Source organism: Nansenia antarctica (assembly GCF_963989245.1).
Source record: "Nansenia antarctica genome assembly, chromosome: 11".
In the NCBI taxonomy this organism is placed as follows: Eukaryota; Metazoa; Chordata; class Actinopteri; order Argentiniformes; family Microstomatidae; genus Nansenia; species Nansenia antarctica.
Window position 1 is genome coordinate 21,409,372 of NC_137681.1, and position 19,794 is coordinate 21,429,165.

The 19,794-nt window shown below is 48.3% G+C and overlaps 2 protein-coding genes across 4 annotated transcripts; both read left to right on the top strand.

Moving 5' to 3' along the window:
- The first annotated feature begins 709 nt into the window (after positions 1-709).
- LOC308167250 (retinol dehydrogenase 13-like) lies at positions 710-4,822 on the top strand. 2 transcript variants are annotated; one of them, XM_080541637.1, is made up of 7 exons: positions 710-811; positions 1,566-1,684; positions 2,428-2,583; positions 2,793-2,897; positions 3,218-3,430; positions 3,539-3,640; positions 4,367-4,822. In XM_080541637.1, exons 1-7 carry the CDS (start codon positions 747-749, stop codon positions 4,735-4,737), a joined length of 1,131 nt encoding a protein of 376 aa, XP_080397763.1. In that variant the 5' UTR covers positions 710-746; the 3' UTR covers positions 4,738-4,822. The 2 variants fall into 2 exon arrangements, with proteins under 2 accessions (XP_080397763.1, XP_080397764.1); XM_080541638.1 differs by lacking the exons at positions 710-811; positions 1,566-1,684 and adding an exon at positions 1,727-1,754.
- Positions 4,823-8,805: 3,983 nt separating this feature from the next.
- On the top strand, positions 8,806-19,472 carry decr2 (2,4-dienoyl CoA reductase 2, peroxisomal). 2 transcript variants are annotated; one of them, XR_013937710.1, is made up of 9 exons: positions 8,806-9,063; positions 9,257-9,325; positions 10,715-10,766; positions 16,095-16,230; positions 16,859-16,983; positions 17,351-17,444; positions 17,733-17,837; positions 18,052-18,332; positions 18,978-19,472. XR_013937710.1 is itself a non-coding variant. In XM_080541597.1 (9 exons), the coding sequence occupies exons 1-9, from the start codon at positions 8,966-8,968 to the stop codon at positions 19,022-19,024; spliced, it is 915 nt and encodes a 304-aa protein (XP_080397723.1). In that variant the 5' UTR covers positions 8,806-8,965; the 3' UTR covers positions 19,025-19,472. The 2 variants fall into 2 exon arrangements, 1 of the variants encoding a protein (XP_080397723.1); XM_080541597.1 differs by having other exon boundaries at positions 18,052-18,240.
- Positions 19,473-19,794: the final 322 nt, after the last annotated feature.

Here is a 19,794-nt window from a genome sequence, read left to right on the forward strand (position 1 = left end):
AGTCCTGACAGCAGAGGACGGAGTCCTAGATACACCCCTCCTCCTCCTCCTCCTCCTCCTCCTCCTCCTCCTCCTCTACGGTGCTGCTGAACCTACAGTACACCCAAGGCCAGGCGCTCACTACCGCAACATAACTCACAACTTTAGGATCACAAACATATCTGAGGAAGGCTGATGGTGGATACGACTCCTCCACAGTGAGGAGTCGTGTGTGTGGCTTTCACTTTTATTACATTTGAATATAACTGGACAGGAGGCCTGTATTTCCGTTGCTCTACTTACTTCTCTGAGAGGAGGAGGTAGCGTCTCCCCTCGGGGAGCAGAGGGGGGTCAGGGGGGACCAGGGCGTCTTCAGATGGCTAGCCTACTTGGAAGACTTTGACTTAACTTCATCTTACTTCTCACAAGTGAACTTATTCTCTATATTGAATTAAAAACTGCAATTAAATGAATTAAGATATTGTAACAGTGGACTGCATTGGGTACCTCATTATACTCACATAATATGTGATATTATATTATAATTCGAACGTCTATGATTTAAACCACAGATCCCATAATGCCCTTGGCCTCTATTTTCCAATCTCCTCGTCGTGATTGGTCGAATGCCAGCGGACTGGATGACGCTTATTGATATGCGACTGTAACCTTGTCCATGGGTACATGTGAGGTGTTGTCAAGTCTGCAGTTTTGAAGCTGTCAGTCACCCGTTTAATGTTATTTTTATGTCGCATTTATAGGACAAGATGAGCAAATATATTCTACCTCTCTCGGTGTTTGGAACGGTGTTTGGGAGCGCTGTTTTATTGAAGTGAGTAGTCTAAACTGGCCATATTGACTTCACACATCAAGCCACAATGATCTGACAGCTGATGCATCTAGCTAATGTATTAATACTGTACATGGACGTCATGACGTAGCAAACCCCCTAATCAGTTGCTAGTTTGATGTTATGAAACTGTCACATTCAATGCATGGCGTTGTTGTGTGTAGTATTATGTACACACAGCTTGTGTCAGTGCCATTCTGATACAGAGCGTCTGTGTCACTTTATTCACTCTCTAGTTGTTGATCCAGGAGAGCTGGGTTCATCACCATAAGCAAATGATTATAGTGGTAGTGTCTGTTTGCTAATCTAGATTCTGAACTGAACTGTGTGTGTTGCAAGGGTGGCTGGTGCAGGTAGGAATCGGAGGATTTGATACCATTCCTCATTCTGTGCCATGAATGAGCCCGTCCTCCAATGCCTACCTACCGCTAGCCTCCCCTGGTGTGTTGAGTGGTCTGTTACCTGACTTCACATCTGTTCTCCAACCAGCTCAGTGGCCTTGCGGTTAGAGTGCCCGCCCTGAGATTGGGGGGGTCGTGAGTTCGATCCCTGGCAGAGTCATACCAAAGAATATAAAAATGGTACCCGATGCCTCCCTGCTTGGTGCTCAGCATTAGGGGTTGGATTGGGGGTAAGACCCTGCGACATACCAGCGTCATGTCCAGGGGTTGTACTTGTACAGGCTTCTCAAGGCTACTTACTTACATCCGTTCTCCATCATGTATCTCCTCCATAGGGGCCATGTGACAGGGGGGCCGTGTCCCAGCAAGGCCAGGCTGATGGGGAAGACAGTGGTCATCACTGGAGCCAACACCGGCATAGGGAAGGCCACAGCACAGGAGCTGGCCATGAGAGGTAAGATGGATGGATGGATGGACAGACGCAGGCATAGGGAAGGCCACAGCACAGGAGCTGGCCATGAGAGGTAAGATGGATGGATGGACAGACGCAGGCATAGGGAAGGCCAATGCACAGGGTGGTGTGGCGAAGGAGGTAGGGCCGGTGTCTAATGATCGCAAGGTTGGCAGATCGGCGGTTCGAGCCCCGGCTGGCCACATGTCGAAGTGTCCTTGGGCAAGACGCTTAACCCCAAATTGCTCCCAATGAGCGGGCCGGCGCCTTGCATGGTAGCTTGCCGCCATTGGTGTGTGAATGTGTGTGTGAATGGGTGAATGAGAGGCCATTTTAAAGCGCTTTGGAATAAGGTGATAAGTCAGTCCATTTACCATTTGCACAGGATCTGGCCAAGAGAGGTAGAGACAGAACAGCTGGGCATATTGTTATCTGGCAACACAACAATATCTTATCAATACAGTCATTATTACTCACCTGACAATTACATATTTTTATTCTTATTCTGTAACTATCTTATTGACTACAGAAGTGTTGATATTGAAGTAAAGTCACTTTGTTATAAACTCATTGATACCCACATGTGACAGTTAGAAAAAAGAACAGTTACAAAAAAAAAGTAAGATTGAATTGAGAGTACAGTATAAACTATCCAAGCAAACACAATTAATTGTTTTGATGGTTGCCTAGTAATCCTCCTCTTCTCCCCTCTCATCCTCCTCCCCCTCTCCTCTCCATCGGTCCAGGGGGCAGAGTGATTATGGGGTGCAGGGATATGGAGAAGTGTGAGGCTGCTGCCAAGGAGATACGTGGTCAGACTCTGAACCACCACGTCTACGCCCGCCACCTCGACCTGGCCTCCGTCACCTCCATCCGCCGCTTCGCAGACATGGTCAACAGAGGTGAGAGAACGCCACGTATCATTGGTCAACAGAGGTGAGAGAATGTATCATTGGTCGACAGAGGTTAGAGAACGCCACGTGTCATTGGTCGACTCAGAAACAGATACAAGGGAAGCAACTGTGATGCCTCCAGCTACTGCAGGTCCATTGTTATATATATATATGTGTGTGTGTGTCTTCCTGTCTGTGTGTGTGTGTGTGTGTCACAGAGGAGAAGCATGTGGACGTGCTGATCAACAACGCAGGGGTGATGCGATGCCCAGCAGGGAAGACAGAGGACGGCTTCGACACGCAGTTTGGAGTCAACCACCTAGGTGAGCTTCTCAGAGGGAGGCTGGCGGAGGTAGAAATCGGAGGACGAGCTAGATGTAATGCAGGGTGACAGAATGAGGAACAGCTATCAAACACCTGCCATATCCATGACCAGTTTCCTTTCAAATAATGTAGATCACACTAACACAACGTCTGGATAAGTGATTCAGTGATTCAGTCTCTGGCTGTGTTCGTAAATTCGCTCTGAGACTGGGTTCAACGTCATAGAGCGACCAAGTAATTTGATTGGGCAAGATCTCATTCCATGAGATCTCCGGAGCGAATTTACGAACGCACCCTCTGTCTTCCCTCCCTCTCTCAGGACACTTCCTACTGACCAATCTGCTGTTGGAGAAGCTGAAAGGCTCCGCCCCCAGCCGTGTGATCAACCTGGCGTCGCTCGCCCACATCGTAGGAGAGATAGACCTGGACGACCTCAACTGGGACAGGAAGAGGTTTGACACCAAGCAGGCGTACTGCCAGAGCAAGCTGGCCAACGTCCTGTTCACCAGGGAACTGGCCCGCAGGCTGGAAGGTTGGTACCAGAGGTGTGTGTGTGTGTCTGATCAGTGTGTTTGATGGCAGGCAAGGTGTCTTACTGAGTGTGTGTGTGTGTGTGTGTGTGTGTGTGTTCTTCTAACAGGTACCGGGGTCACCGTGAACGCTGTTCACCCTGGGGTTGTCGCCACGGATCTGGGGAGACACACTGGCCTCCACCAATCACAGTTCTCCAGTTCAGTGCTCAGTGAGTCTTCTGGCCTGCCATTGGCTGTTGGATGTGATGCTCTTCCTTTGGAACCATTAATCGTTAGCAGTGGAGGCAGAAATCGGAGGATGGGCCCAGTGTAATGCATGGAAGGGAATGTAGCCTGTCCTCCGATTTCTACCTCCACCAGCCTCTCCATGCAGACATTCCTCCCTGCAGCCTTGCTTTAACCCCCTCCTCTCCTCTCCCGCCCCTCCTCTCCTCTCCCGCCCCTCCTCTCCTCTCTCCCCCCTCCTCTCCTCTCTCCCCCCTCCTCTCCTCTCTCCCCCCCCTCCCCTCCTCTCTCCCCCCCCTCCCCTCCCCTCCTCTCTCCCCCCCTCCCCTCCCCTCCTCTCTCCCCCCCCTCCCCTCCTCTCTCTCCCCCCTCCCCTCCTCTCTCTCCCCCCTCCCCTCCTCTCCTCTCTCTACCCTCCCCATCTCTCCTCTCTTCCCTTCCACCCCTCCCCCTCTGCTCTCTCCCCCCCCTCCCCTCCTCCCCTCTCTCCCCCCCCTCCCCTCCTCCCCTCTCTCCCCCCCCTCCCCTCCTCTCCTCTCTCCCCCCCCTCCCCTCCTCCTCTCCTCTCCTCTCCTCTCCTCTCTCCCCCCCTCCCCTCCTGTCCTCTCTCCCCCCTCCCCTCCTCTCCTCTCCTCTCTCTCCCCTCCCCATCTCTCCTCTCTTCCCTTCCACCCCTCCCCCTCTCTCCTCTCTCCCACCCCCCCTCCCAGGCCCGTTCTTCTCCCTCCTGGTGAAGGGTCCAGACCTGGGGGCTCAGCCCAGCGTGTACCTGGCCGTGGCTGAGGAGCTGGAGGGGGTGACGGGCCGCTACTACGACGTGATGACGGAGAAGGAGCCGGCGCCCCGGGCCCTGGACCAGGAGCTGTCCCGCAGGCTGTGGGAGGCTAGCGCCGGTCTGGTGGGCCTGGAGGAGGGGCAGGGACAGGCCGAGACGACCAGACTACCAGCAGGCTCCAGTGGAGCTCCAGAGACAAGCCCAGCTCAGGCCCAGACACATGATCAGAGCCCAGAGCAGCAGCATAGACCAGAGCAACAGAGCCCAGAGCCTAGTCCCACACCGGCTGCCAGTGTTCCTCAGTAGGCCTGGGCTCGCAGGGATCGATCCTGGACCAGAGGATGACCTCTGACCTTGATGACACGATGGATGGATGGATGGGCAGGAGGGATGATGGGTGGATGGATGGATGGATGGATGGGCAGGAGGGATGATGGATGGATGGACGGGCGGACAGACAGGATGGACACACGCAGGCATTGGGAGAGAGACAGTGCTAGAACTGGCCAAGAGAGGTCTACAGGACAGCTGGGCCTGCTGTTATACTTCCAGTGATGCTCTGAGACACTTCAGAGGAACCATAGACTTTACCATACACATGCATACCTACAGACTTCTGTTGAACCGCACAGAGTGGTGTATATCTGGGACTACGCCTGTGTGTGCAGTAGGGGTGCAACGGTTCTCGGTTTTTTTACGGACGGTACGGTTTGCATTCCACAATTCAGTGACGGTTTTCGGTTTTCGTTATTTTTTTTTTTTTTTGTAACCTTTATTTTACCAGGAAGTCACATTGAGATTAAAACCTCTTTTACAAGAGAGACCTGGCCAAGACAGGGTCAAAATAGTAGCTTAAAAAAACAGTTCAGATAACAAGACAGGACATAAGACAGTGGCAACAATACAATAGACAAACAATGGTAGGGGTATTTACAAGGTGATTAAAACATTGAGAAGTCTAACCAAAGCAGGTACAGCGAGCGGTGACCACATCCTTTAATCTACGCTTTGAGATACTTATGGAAATAAGGGCCTCTAATTTAAAAGTAGTCTGTAGGTCATTCCAAGACCAAGGGCCATAATAAGACAAGCTTGCCCTTCCAACATTGTTCATGATAAGTGGCACCTTGTATTGTAGCCATCTACGAGACCTGAGACCCGAGCCACTCGGTATAGGGATGAACTTCAGGCCCAGATAATTCGGTAAGAAGCCAGAGATGATTTTAAACACAAGAGTGTACCAGTGTTGGAGCCTTCTGACAGAAAGAGATGGCCATCCAACCAGACTATACAGTGTACAGTGATGGGTCCTGAAGGCACTATTGGTGATGTATCTTAGAACCGAATGATACAGGGGGTCTAGCTTGGATAAAGTGGACAGAGAAGCAAACCTATATACTGTATCACCATAATCCAATTGTGAAAGGAAAAGGGCGGAGACAAGACGTTTTCTGGAAGCCAAGGAAAAGCAAGATTTAAATCTATACAGGAAGCCCACTGTACGCTTAAGCTTTATGGCGAGAAGATCAATTTGGCCGTGTTCGTAAATTAGCTCTGAGAGCGCCGGAGCGTCCACGTGAATGCCTCGAACGCGGCCTTTGGTCAGAGGTCGAGTTGGTCTGGAACGTTTGTTTCTGAACCGAACCGTACCGAAAACCGTGACCCAAAATACCGAACCGTACCGAACCGTGGGCCAACTGAACCGTTGCACCCCTAGTGTGCAGTGCACACGTCGTCTGGGGTTGCCATGGAGGCCGGGACAGACTAGAGAAGTGCCTTGACTGGCAGGAGCATTAGTCTGTTGTCTGAGGCTAGCTAGCATCAGTATCATCCAGAGCAATGATGACAATACGTGTGTACAGAAAGATCCAAATCAAATCAAAGTTTATTTATCAAATACACAGAATACATCTGTAACCAAACTAGCTCCTCAACAATGCAACAATCAACAATGCAATATAATGATAATAAAAAATAGGAATACATTGTTGTGGTTGTGATTAATTGAAAGATTAAAACAATGAAGGGGACACAGGCTGGCATTTATTGATTTACAATTTACATTTGTAAATGTAGCGACTTACAACAAGTAAATGTGTTGAGGCTAGCATTTGTCTAAGTAAGTGAATCATCTATACGTCAGTCATGATAAGAAAAACAAATCTATGCTAGGACCAGGGACCATTGGCAGTCACAATGCTATAAGAACAGTAGAGAAACTGTATTATAACTATTGAGCTACAGCTGTCACTTTACAATGTTGTCAAGACCTTTCAAGAACTGAACATTATTGAGTCAGTGGTAATGAACAACACAGCATTCTGTTACGTGCTGCTATGGAGGGGGACCTCCAGGGAATGCCTCCCTGGTAGAATGAATAATGAGACGTTCTGGAAATAAAATACGCCTTTGATTATGAACATGGGGGTTGTTTGTCATTGATCGCAGTGTTGTTTACCGACTGCCAGGCTGCCAGAGCTGGGATAGACAAACCAATGATGGATTAGCAACAGAAGGTTTTACGTCAAGAACACCCACTACAGTGTGAGAATCACCCTCTAATCTTCTCGGATTTCTCCCACGGGACAGACATTTTGTGGATGCTTAAAGTATGGTTTCTGTGGTGGTGGTTGGAGATGTACCCCTTGGTGATACGAGTTTATAAACCTAGGAGGGGGAAGGTTTTTTTAGAGAGGCGTTCTTCTTCTGCTGACGTTGTGTGATAGACAAATGTCGCCATCTGGTGTTGGAGTTGTGGAATTACAACTAGAGGAGACACGGGCGCGCGCGCGCACACACACACACACACACACACACACTCACACTCACACACAGTCCACCCACCCACCCATCTGTCCGTCCGTCCGTCCGTCCACCCCTCGGCCCCCCCCGGCTTAAGTACTTAAGAAGGGAATACTACCCTAACTCAGAGGCAGCCAAGATCCATTTCCTGGGACTATTCCAGTCAGTAACTCTTCCGACCCAGTTTGAGACAAGGCCATCAAGCAGGGGCCTAATGCACCGTGATGGGCATCGATCCTCCCAGCTAACAGCCTTCTCTAGCTCAGCTGGTGTCAGGTTACCAGATGGGACCTTCCTTGGTGCCATCCTGAGGCAGGGGAGACTCATCAGAGCTTGGGTGTGTGTGTGTGTGTGTGTGTGTGTGTGTGAGATGAGACTCATCAGAGCTGGGTGGGGGTGCGTAGGGGGATCGATGAGGTTCCATTTCATTTGGAAAGGGGCCAATATTCTGTAAAATGGTTGGAAATACCAGGAACTCTGGACCCTAATGTTGCCATAAATGAAATGATGATGTTGGCCTGGATAATGGTTATGCACGGTTGTCTGGGGTCGTTATTTACAACGCAATTCAACAGCTTTGACATTGGCCTGCTGTTCTATACATACCACATCATTAGACAGACATTTCTCCATCCACATAGACATAGAAACAAAAGATGCTTTGCATGACGTCGTGGGTTATGACGTCGTGGGTTATGACATCATGGGTTCTGTCTGAAGTCACTGTGTGTATGAAGCTAGTATGCTCATCACCTAGCAGCATATCAGGGTGGTCCAAATGAGAGGACGGGTCATTGTAGCGAGTCCGGCCGTGGCACTACATCGATTCGATAGACATGTACACGTCACTAAATACACATCTGAGATGAAACATTCAAACACGGCCCCAGAATAACAACAATTATATACACAACAACAACAACAACCTTTTGATCGGGTGGGCAAGACCTCCACCAGCCTCGATAACAGTGTTGCTGACAGGCTCGTCATGGCTGACATCCAACCACCCCTGTTCTCCCGTCAGGAACAACGACTCTCTTGTGTGTGTGTGTGTGTGTGTGTGTGTGTGTGTGTGTGTGTGTGTGTGTATGTGTGTGTGTGTGTGTGTGTGTGTGTCTTATCTGGAAGTCTGGTTGTGTTCTGCCAGACCGGCCTTGAGGATTTAGATACGTCTCTCACGGTCACGTCCTGGACATAGATATGACGCCTTCACAGTTGTATTCAATGGAAAAAAACACATTACTATCTATTCTCTCTCTATATCCCTGGGAGGCTGGTGGAGGTAGAAATCAGAGGACGGGGTCATTGTAATGCATGTAATGGAATGAGGAATATTCTGCTATGATTTCAGGCTGTCAAAGGTAAAGCCCATCACGGACGACATATTCCATTAATTTGTTGAGGAACTATGGCTCTGTAGCTGTTATTATGGATGCTGTCATCGTGTCATAAACAGTGTTGTGGTGTATTGTATTGTTGGCATAATTATGTAATTTGTGCTCTTGAACAGACCCCACTCGGACTGCATTACCCATAATGCATTCGTTGTCGTTTACGAAAAATTGGTCCAAGGTTCAGCGATTTTGATGTCCAAGGAGCAAGTCCCCAAATAACACAATTGCAAGGCAATCAGGCAATTTACTTACCAGGACCTTTAACTAATGTACGTTGGCTCATATTGTTCAGTGTCCTTGTGTGTTGCATTCGTCTCAGACCTCCGTGAATCGTCAGAATGGCCGAGCCGCAGAGAATAAATGATCTTCCGGAGGATGTGGATTCAGACGACTGCATGACTTCATACACACACGTGTACAGTCCAGACTTACTCAAGTGAGTGGAAATACAAGCCGGCAGTGACATCTCAACCACTACTGCCCATGGATGCGTTGTCACATTAAACCGTTATTGAAAAGTAGAGCTGTAACCTAGTAAAGTTAGAGGAACACATGGGAAAGGAAACATGGTTATCAATAGGACCTGATTTCAAGGGATTAATGTGTTTTATAATGAATATATGATTTAGGGACCAGGTTGCTTTCATAACAGGAGGTGGATCTGGAATCGGACTCCGCATAGCTGAAGTGCTTATGAGGTAGGCCTACCTTGACGCACGCACGCACGCACGCACACACACACACACACACACACACACACACACACACACACACACACACACACACACACACACACACACACACACACACACACACACTCACACTCACACTCACACTCACACTCACACTTATACCACTACCTGTACCCCCTGAAACTGTACTTTAACCCTTTGGTTGTGTTATCAGGGTCTCTGTGTGCCTATCTCTCTTACCTCTCCTCATCGTTCCCTTCACCTGTCACCTCTCACCTGTACACACCTGATCCACCTCCACCTTAACTTCACCTGTACACACCTGATCCACCTCCACTTTCACTTCAAATCAAATAAAGTTTTATTTGTATAGCGTCTCACAAGATGTAAGTAAGTAAGTAAAGCTTTATTTATATAGCACCTTTCATACAAGAAATGCAGCTCAAAGTGCTTTACAACAGGAATAAGAACATAAAGTGAATATAAAAACATATATAAAAACATATACATGCATAGAATGAATATAAAAGCAGGGGGAAACACTAAAAAGAGTCAGTCTGTGTACGTGAATATAAGAGCAGGGGAAAACAGTAAAAAGAAAAGGTAAAGAAAATACAATAAAAATGTATTTTAAAAAGGGCCTATGAAAATATTTACTACCACTTGCCTAATGGCAAGACTGGGCTTTATGTTATTTCCACACCAACTTAAATCCTTTGTCTATGAAAATATTTACTACCACTTGCCTAATGGCAAGTGGTAGATGTGACTCAATGCACTTGATGACAGAGCACGCAAGCAGGCAAAGGTAAAAAACCTGTACACTGTGCATCCAGGAAAATTCCCTTGCAGCCCTCTACTCATAGAGCGACTACTACCAGTTTGCCTACCAGTGGCCCCCAACCCCCCCCCCCCCCCCCAGCTGCCCCACACACCTGATCCACCCAACCACCAGCACCACCAGCACTCCATCTCACCTTCACACCTGTACACACCTGATCCACCTCCACCTCCACTTCTGCTGTCTAGTTCTTCACAGCTCGACTATTCTCTACTCCCCTCGTCTCCTGTATCCTAGCCCTTGTCTTGTTGTCCTACCTCACCTTGTGTCCACACCTTCACCTGTCTGTTACCCCCATCACCCCAATCCTAGAATCTCACCTTGTGTCCACACCTCCACCTGTCTGTCAGCCCAATCAAGGACAACTTAATTCTGATCCAGAGTTTGTTATCAGATAATGGGACGTCGTTCTCACCTGTTTTTCCTTCCTGCCCTGTCTGTGACATCACAACCTCATCCCTCCACATCCAATACATTTTTACATCTCATCCACATCAAAACGTGTCTCAGGCATCTTTGTCACCTTTGACCTTTCCCCTCTGCCCTCTCTGTAGGCATGGGTGTGACACAGTCATCGCCAGCAGGAACCTGGAGAAGCTCTCAGAGGTCGTAAACTGCTGTCAGATCAGACTAAACACAAACCCTTTATTAATGGATATTTATCATCAGGATCTTTGAGAACCGAAGGATAAGGCTAAGGCTGTGTTCGGAATAGCGTACTAGCATACTGCATACTAGCATACTCAATGAGTATATACTGCATACTACCTACCAAATTTACAATAATAGTATAGTAGTATCCGAAAACCAGCCGACCATTATGCATACTCCATACTGCCTCCCAGAATGCCTCCCAGAATGCATTTCGCCGGGAGCGGCGAATTTAAACCTCCATTTTAAACCTCCATTAGCTAAAATATGTAATTTTGGCTTTACAAGTGTTAACATGTAATTTTATGAAGTTTTAATATGTTTTCAGGCGAGAAAGTAACCACATATATTCCCAAAATGTGTCCAGTTTACCAAAATAACCCGTTTATATATCTGATCTGACGATTTTTTGCGTCTTCTGTTCGTTAGCTGCGTTCGTAAATTCGCCCTGGAAATATGATCAGCACTCATGGAATGCCTCTTGTCCAATCAAATTACCTGGTCCCTTTATGACGTTGCACCCAGTGTGCGCTCCGGCGCTCTCAGAGCAATTTTAACTTCTCCCTTCATCCAGGACACCGTGTGCATAGTCTACCCACAAATAGAGTGCTTATATAATAAAGTTCCATGAACAAGAGTGCTCCAGGCACAGGCATATGGATGCTTAGGGTCATGGTCCTCTTGCTCACGGCCATACTAGCCTGAATACGCCCGATCTCGTCCGACCTCCGAAGCTAAGCAGGGTTGGTGCTGTAAGCTTTTCGTTCCTCCGCGTTACCGAGGAGAGGCGCGTGCAGCGGCCGAGGAGAGTGCACTCTTTCCGGATATACATTTATGCATGCTCTCGGGGTTCGAAACATAACTTCCCGGGGTGCCAGTGGGTTGGTTGATGGCTCAAAATGACCGTATAGCGATGGTGGAGTTAGCAAAGTAGTTTTGTGTTTTTACCACCTTCCTAGCCGGTGTTATTCACGGACAAATACGGTGCCCGGGGCACACTCTTTGCAGGTTAATAACGTCGCTTTACCGGGGCTTACGGTGACAATTCAAATGTGTTCGGACAGGGGAGAGGGGCAGGATCGTAAATCACTTTGAATGGAGTCGATTGGAGACCCCCATCGATGTCGACACTGCTCGGCATACTGCTACTAGCTTACTAGCTTACTATATTGTTGTCTTAACAGTTGGTTGCCAACAAATCCACAAGGCACCTCCCATCGCCTAACTCTACCAACGTGGATGAGGCGTACCGGGACTTCTGCGGCATGTTGGTGAAAGCGGCAAAAAAATCCATCCCACGCGGACGTCGCATTAGCTACAAACCGTGTTGGGATGAGGAGTGTGAGAAGCTCCACTGTGCCTTCCTCCAGGCCCCTGCAGGAGCTGAGTCGGACAGGCTCGCAACAGCCTTGCTGTCAAGACTCAGCCGTAAAAGACAGGAGCGCTGGGAGGAGGCCATTGACTCCATCGACTTCTCGCACTCCAGCCGTAAGGCATGGAGTATCATGAACAATCTCACTGGTAGGTCCAGACACTCCCCCCGTCACTGCCCCATCTCTGCAAATAAAATCGCATCACAATTTGTGAAAAGTGGGTCATACGAGGGCAAAGACCGCGAGTCGTCTCGACTTGTGGCAAAAGAAGTGTCAGACCTCTGGAGGGCCCCAACACCTAGCAGTGACTACATCTCCGGTGAATTCACCCCGGAGGAGTTCGCTGCTGCCCTCCAGCATCTAAAGCCAGGGAAAGCTCCGGGGCCTGATTCCATCTGCCCGGAGCTTATTCTCCATGCCGCACCCGCCTTGAAGTCCTGGCTGAGAGCGTTCCTCACTTCCTGTTTGCGCCAACTCAAGATCCCCAAAATCTGGCGAAGAGCCCTAGTTGTTGCGATCCCTAAACCGAATAAGCCTGAAGGGGACCCTAAGAGTTACCGTCCCATCTCTCTGTTATGCATCCCCTTCAAGATCCTCGAGCGTCTCATCTATGCCCGCATCGAACCAATTGTCGACCCGCTGCTCCCACGTGAGCAGGCCGGGTTCCGACGCGGGAGGTCGACCGTAGATCAAGTCACCCTTATGACTCAAGACATCGAGGATTGCTTTTCGGCAAAAAAGAAGGCCGGGGCCGTCTTTATAGACCTGACGGCTGCCTACGATACCGTATGGCATCGCGTCCTCTCCTGCAAGCTGCTCCGCCTGCTGCCGGACAGGCACATGGTCAGAATGATCATGGAGCTCATCCGTAACAGCAGCTTTACCCTCACCACCGGTCGCGGACAGCTAAGCAGGCTTCGACGCCTTAAGAACGGCGTCCCTCAGGGATCGGTCCTGGCCCCCCTCCTCTATAATATCTACACCTATGACCTGCCCAACACACTCTCGCGGAAGTACGCCTACGCAGACGACCTCGCAGTGGTGTACTCTGCTGGAAATTGGCAGTCTGTGGAGGGGATTCTGAGCCAGGACATGCAGACACTAGTGGCATACTTCCGGAAATGGAGATTGAAGCTTAGCGAGGCAAAGACGGTGTCGGTTGCCTTCCACCTTAACAACAGGGAGGCTAAACGTGAGCTTAGAGTACACCTAGATGGAACTCCCCTGCCATGTTCCGCTGAGCCAATCTATCTCGGCGTGACATTGGACAGGACGCTCACGTTTCGCCGACACCTCGAGTCACTGCGCAAGAAGTTAACAGCTCGTGTGGCGTTGATGAGGCGACTGGTTGGCTCGGGCTGGGGCGCCGGCGCAAGGACCTTGCGCACGGCAGCCCTAGCCCTCGTTTATTCAACTAGTGAATACTGCGCCCCAGTATGGTGTCGCAGTGCCCACACCCGCCTCATCGACTCGCCTATAAACGAAGCCTTGCGCATTGTGACAGGATGCCTGCGTCCTACCCCCGTGGACAACCTTCCCATCCTAGCAGGCATCCAGCCCGCAGGCCTCCGCCGCATGGGAGCCACAGCACGTCTCGCCTGCCGGGCCGTGGAGCTTAATAACCATCTGCTCCATGATAGGCTCACTATAACAGCGGAGCCCTCCCGGCGTCTCAAGTCGAGACACCCATTTGTGCCTGCCGCACAGGATCTCAGGCAGCAATGCAGAGATCTCAACATCAGTGCGGCAGGATGGGCGGATTATATGTGGCGCGCGGAGTGGGAGGCTAACACCTCCAAACTCCGCGACCACATCCCAGTCGCCGGCGCTGAGCCCCTCGGGATGGACTTGCCAAGGCTATCCTGGGTGAGGCTCAATCGTCTCCGGACCGGCGTCGGGCGTTTCCGCTCATCAATGCACAGATGGGGCTTGGCCCCAAATGCGGCGTGCGAGTGTGGCGCAGAGGACCAAACCGCAGACCATATTATCCTGGATTGCCCGGTGTACCACCCACCCAACGGGATGCATGGTCTGTCGGTATTAGATGACGAGACGATGACGTGGCTTCTGGAGGGGTGTCCAGAAATATAGCCCGGGTGAGCCCCTCAACCAGGTCTCGGGGTGGTAAAAGGGTAGCCCCTCGGCCCCGAGCCTGGTGGAGTGGAGAGGAAAAACAACTACCCATACGCCGAAGAAGAAGAAGAACAGTTGGTAAAATAACATGATTAAAATAAATATATATGAGCAATAACATATCGTGGGCAAGCACTACAACCAACTTGTCCGTCTGAAGCTACAATACTGGGATCATTCGTGATTGGGCTACAAACAGTCAAATACTAGGTGAACATGTACGTATGTAAGACACAAATAAACTTGGATTTCATGCATTTCAAGTGGCATATTTGTAATCATGACGATGTAGTCATGTCTAAGAATGCATTTCACCATGTTAATGTTAATTATTGTTAAAACATGTTAATTCCCAGTATAGTGAAAATACCACAGCTCATCCGTGATCAGACTTAGCTGGGGTGCTGCAGCTGAAGAGTATCAAATAGAGTGCAAAAAAGCAGCATCTGCACACTCAAATATGTGCAAAAAACGATGTTTATTGCAAGCTTTCGGTCCCCAGGCTATCGGACAATGTAAACAAAAGCTGTATGACAAGTTTGTATGACGCAGTTTGACAAGGCTGAAAGCGCACAGGGTTGCCAGATGGGATTGACAATTTACAGCCTAAACTTTCTATAACCTCAAAATCAAGTCGCCCATTCGGCGGTAACCCGCCCCATCTGGCAACCCTGGACGCAACTCTGCAACTCTGGACGCGAAATGCATTTTGGGAAATAGGAGCCGAGCTAGTGTCCATCAAAACCGACTTCAATTTGACCGGAAATAACTGCTCGCCTACTAAATTTCTCGCATACTCAAATCTCGCATACTGTACAGTTCGAACGTACTACATACTCAAAATCTACGTCATATCTAGTATGAGTAGTATGCTAGTACGCTATTCCGAACACAGCCAATGTCTTTTGAAGGCAGACATTTTTTTAAAACCAGAAGCCAAAAACTACCAATGCACTCTCTTTGTGATGACAGTTAAAAAGCACAGAAAATGTATCAAATTGATGTATTAATATTAAGAGTCTATAACAGGGGTCCCCAAACTTTTTTCTGTGAGGGCCACATACTTTTTCCTTTCTGTGATGGGGGGCCTGGGTTGGTCTCTAACATAAAATAATATGGAACGGAGTGGAATGGAGGCGGTTGCGCAAAGCAATTGTGCGCAGGAGAGCACTGGTGGATGCAAACAAAGTCTAAACAGTTGAATTTGGATGGAATTTATACCTATAGTGATATGTCAATGAAATATAATCAGTTTTACAGTCTGATACTTGAGGGAGGACCCTCATCATACACGGGGGGACCCATGAAGAAGGGCTGTCTGGGGGTCCTTAAACGAGCATCAAACACTTAATTTCTTGCATTCTGGTGAATTTAGATGCAATTTGTGCCCTTTCTGCATCAATTTATGGTGGAAATGTATTTCCAATTATTTGCGAAACAGCGCCCCCGCCACCACGTCGGTGCAATGCCGCAATTGCAGTTAGAAATTACACGTTGTTCAAAGGGCCGGTCCAAGTGTGGGGGTGGGCCGTGTTCCCGTAGTTTGGGGACCCCTGGTCTATAATGTGTGCGTATATATATATATATATATATATATATATATATATATATATATATATATATATATATACAGTATATGTATATATATACATATTGAAATGTATATAATATACAATGATTAGAGTGTAATGTATACATTATTAGAGTGATTATATTATGTATATAATAATACAATTAAAACATGATGGTGTAAAGCTGGTTGTGTGTTTCCGTCCAGGCTGCTAAGAAGCTGATGGTGGCTACAGGCCGGCGCTGCCTCCCTCTGACCATCGACGTGAGACAGCCTGAGACCATCACCGCTGCTGTGGACCAGACGTTGGCGGAGCTGGGACGCATCGACATCCTCGTCAACAGTGGGTAACACACACACACACACACACACACGCGCACATACCACACACATACACAGAGGCATGCACACACCACACACACCTACAGGCATACACACACACACACGCACACATGCACTCATACACACACACACATGCACTCACACACACTCATGCACTCACACAAACACACACACACACACACACACTCACACACACACACACACACACACACACACACACACAAACACACACATACACTCAATGACATTGTGTGTGTGTGTGTGTGTCTGCGTTGGAACAAGGGTGAAATAAGTGATTATTTTGTGGTGAATGATTAACTTTTGTAGAGCAATGTTTTCTGTATCTGCAGATCATAAAGTCATCTCCTCTAGGTGTTATGTCATTTCTGTTCCTCCTGGTAGATAGTGTTAAACCACCCCTCCTAGCACAGCTGTGACATCATTTCCTTCTGAGGAGACTTCAAGCTCTATGTCGTTTTAAAATCTTCTTCATTTTGTTTGCATTTCTGTTCATTCAATTTCCCATTTTCGTCACGGCGATATTGTGTCTGAAATAAGGTGGAGTCCAGCACTGGTTTGTGGTGCTAGTAAATATCAATGGTGTTATTGAATATTGTGTTTCCTACTAGATGCTGCTGGTAACTTCCTGTGCCCCGCGACCTCCCTGTCCTTCAATGCCTTTAAGACAGTGATGGAGATCGACACCATGGGCACCTTCAACACCAGCAAGGTGGTGTATGAGAAGTGGCTCAAGGTAGGAAAGAACATACACAGTCCAACAGAAATTTATATATATACGTATATATGATATTATCATACTGTACTATTGCCACCTGTCTTGCATGCTCATGAAAATGAAAGGAATGGATGGTGTCTTATGAAATCATATTGTTGCTACCCAGGTATAGTACAGCAACTTAAGGTACCAACTGTGTGTGTGTGTGTGTGTGTGTGTGTGTGTGTGTGTGTGTGTGTGTGTGTGTGTGTGTGGGTGTGTGTGTGTGTGTGTGTGTGTGTGTGTGTGTGTGTGTGTGTGTGTGTGTGTGTGTGTCTGTGTCTGTGTCTGTGTCTGTGTCTGTGTCTGTGTCTGTGTGTGTGTGTGTGTGTGTGTGTGTGTGTAGGATCACGGAGGCTCCATAGTGAACATCTCTGCCACTCTGGGCTACAGGGGTCAGGGTCTCCAGGTGCATGCTGGGTCTGCCAAGGCTGCCAACGGTAACCATGTTATCGTAGATTTGTTAGAAATACATTCTTCTTAACCTTTTACCACCATTTGGCGGATAGTAACCTCCCTCTCTTTCCCAACCCCTATCCCATTCCTGCTTCCATCAACGTCTCCCTTCACTCCCTCCCTCCCCCTCTCCCCACTTCCTGCACATTTCACCACATCTTGACTACTCTCCTTTCCTCTCCTCTCCCTTCAACGCCTCCTCTTTTTTCCTCTCCTCTCCCTCGCCTCTCATCTCCTCTCCTTTTTTCCGCTCTCCTCTCCTCTGTTGTCAGATGCCATGACCAAGCACCTGGCGGTGGAGTGGGGGCCCAGTGGTGTGAGGGTGAACACCCTGGCTCCAGGCCCCATCTCTGGGACCGAGGGCTACCGCAGACTGGGTAAGGATGATTAATGACCAAAAACGATGTTTTAAGTGAGAAGACATGGGCATATATCGGCACTGTAGGCCATGGTGCTAGACCACTGGACCACCCCAGGCCATGGTGCTGGACCACTGGACCACCCTAGGCCATGGTGCTGGACCACTGGACCACCCCAGGCCTAGGTGTGTTTTTCAGTGGTAAACAAAAGTGTATTTTTTTTACCCGTCAGGTGGTCCCATGGCGGAGAACGCCGGCGCCTTCAGCTCCATCCCCCTCCAGCGGGCGGGCAACAAGACGGAGATGGCCCACAGCGTCCTCTTCCTGGCCAGCCGCGCCTCCTCCTACGTGACGGGCGCCATCCTGGTGGCGGACGGAGGGAGCTGGCTCACCTCAGCCAATGACGTGTCCATGCTGCTGGGTATAGCTTCTTCTAACCTCTCCGCTAAGCTCTGATAGGACAAGACACATCTTCGGGCCCCCCCCCGTCCGTCCGTCCGTCCGCCACAGCAGGTGTGTAGGACGGTAAAGGAGGGAGAGATGGAGGGGTGGATGAGGAAGGGAGAGGAGAGGAGGAGAGGACTGTGTGTGATCTCTAAACCAAGGCCCTGTCCAGAAACAATCCCTAGCCCCGCCTCCTTACCCTAGACACTTGTGGAGATCTGATAGGATCAGATTGCCGCTTGCTTATAACCCATCATCGCCAATCAGAGGGCAAAGCTACCACCATTTTGTATATACCTATCCAGTCTTCTCAGATCTACCCAAGTGTCTCGGGTGAAGAGCCGTGGGGTTGTTTCAGGACAGGAACACTGTGCGTTGCAGTGAATACTGTCAAGGCACTACCAGTAAACCCATATATAACATCTCTAACTCTCCTGTAATCTAGAGAGTGGGGTTTTTCTGGAGCAGTGGCACAATTACAAGGGTGTTTTTGTTTTTTTCTCCCTGAGTTGGATTTAACTAATTGCTAGGTGCTAAATGTGTCTGGCTTGATGTCCTATTTTCATTTTAATGAAGGGGTTGTGAAAGGCATCCTCAGTGGAGGTTTTCTATTGAAGGTGTGGCTTAATCTGTCTGGGAATAGGCTTAATCTGTGTCCGGGAAACCATCCCATAATGCCTGTATTCTAATCCAGTGGTGTTTCTATGGTTTCAGGCTACTGGTCATCACAGATGACTGAGATGAAGAGAGATAAGAAGTAGATGAAGATTAAGATACAGAATCTGAATCGGCTTCAACATCTAAATCAGAGGATATATGTACCATATATGTGATGGATGTATGTAATATATGAAATGGATATATGTCATATTGTTGTGACATGAAAACTGCCATTCCATAGACGACAAAGCTGGTAACACTACGATTTTAGCTGAACCTTAAAATACTTAAAATACAAAAATATAATGTCAAAACTTCACAGAGGAGTGGAATCATGTTTGATGTGCTGGAAGACTCCGAGGTTCTAACTAATTAATCAGTAACTACTCTGGGATTACATGAAGAGATGGATGAAAGACTAGTGATTTTTAAAATTCCCTGTCTGTCCTTGAATCATGTATTTGAGATATAACATTTAAATGTACTTACAATTTCCATAAAGTGTCAAATGTTATGAACTTGAATGAATCTTTTTATAATGAATGACATTGAAAACAACGTGCTGTTTTGTTTTTATTGGACTGTTTTCTCTTCTCGTGTCAAACATTGGAAGAGTTCTCCAGAAGGGGGCGCCAGAGTATAATGCAACAGATTTGGCGCTGTTACTTGTGATGCAGTCAGTGCAGCCTAGTTCATTATTCCTGTTAGACAGATCTTATAAATCCTTTATATACTATTAATTGTCGCATTTTATCGTGATGAGAAGTTACATATTTAAATGTACCTAATTGTGAAAAAAATTGCAACGCCCCCCCGCACTGTTACACTTTAACTCCAATAGGAGAATGTTCATGTACGACTATTCATCAGT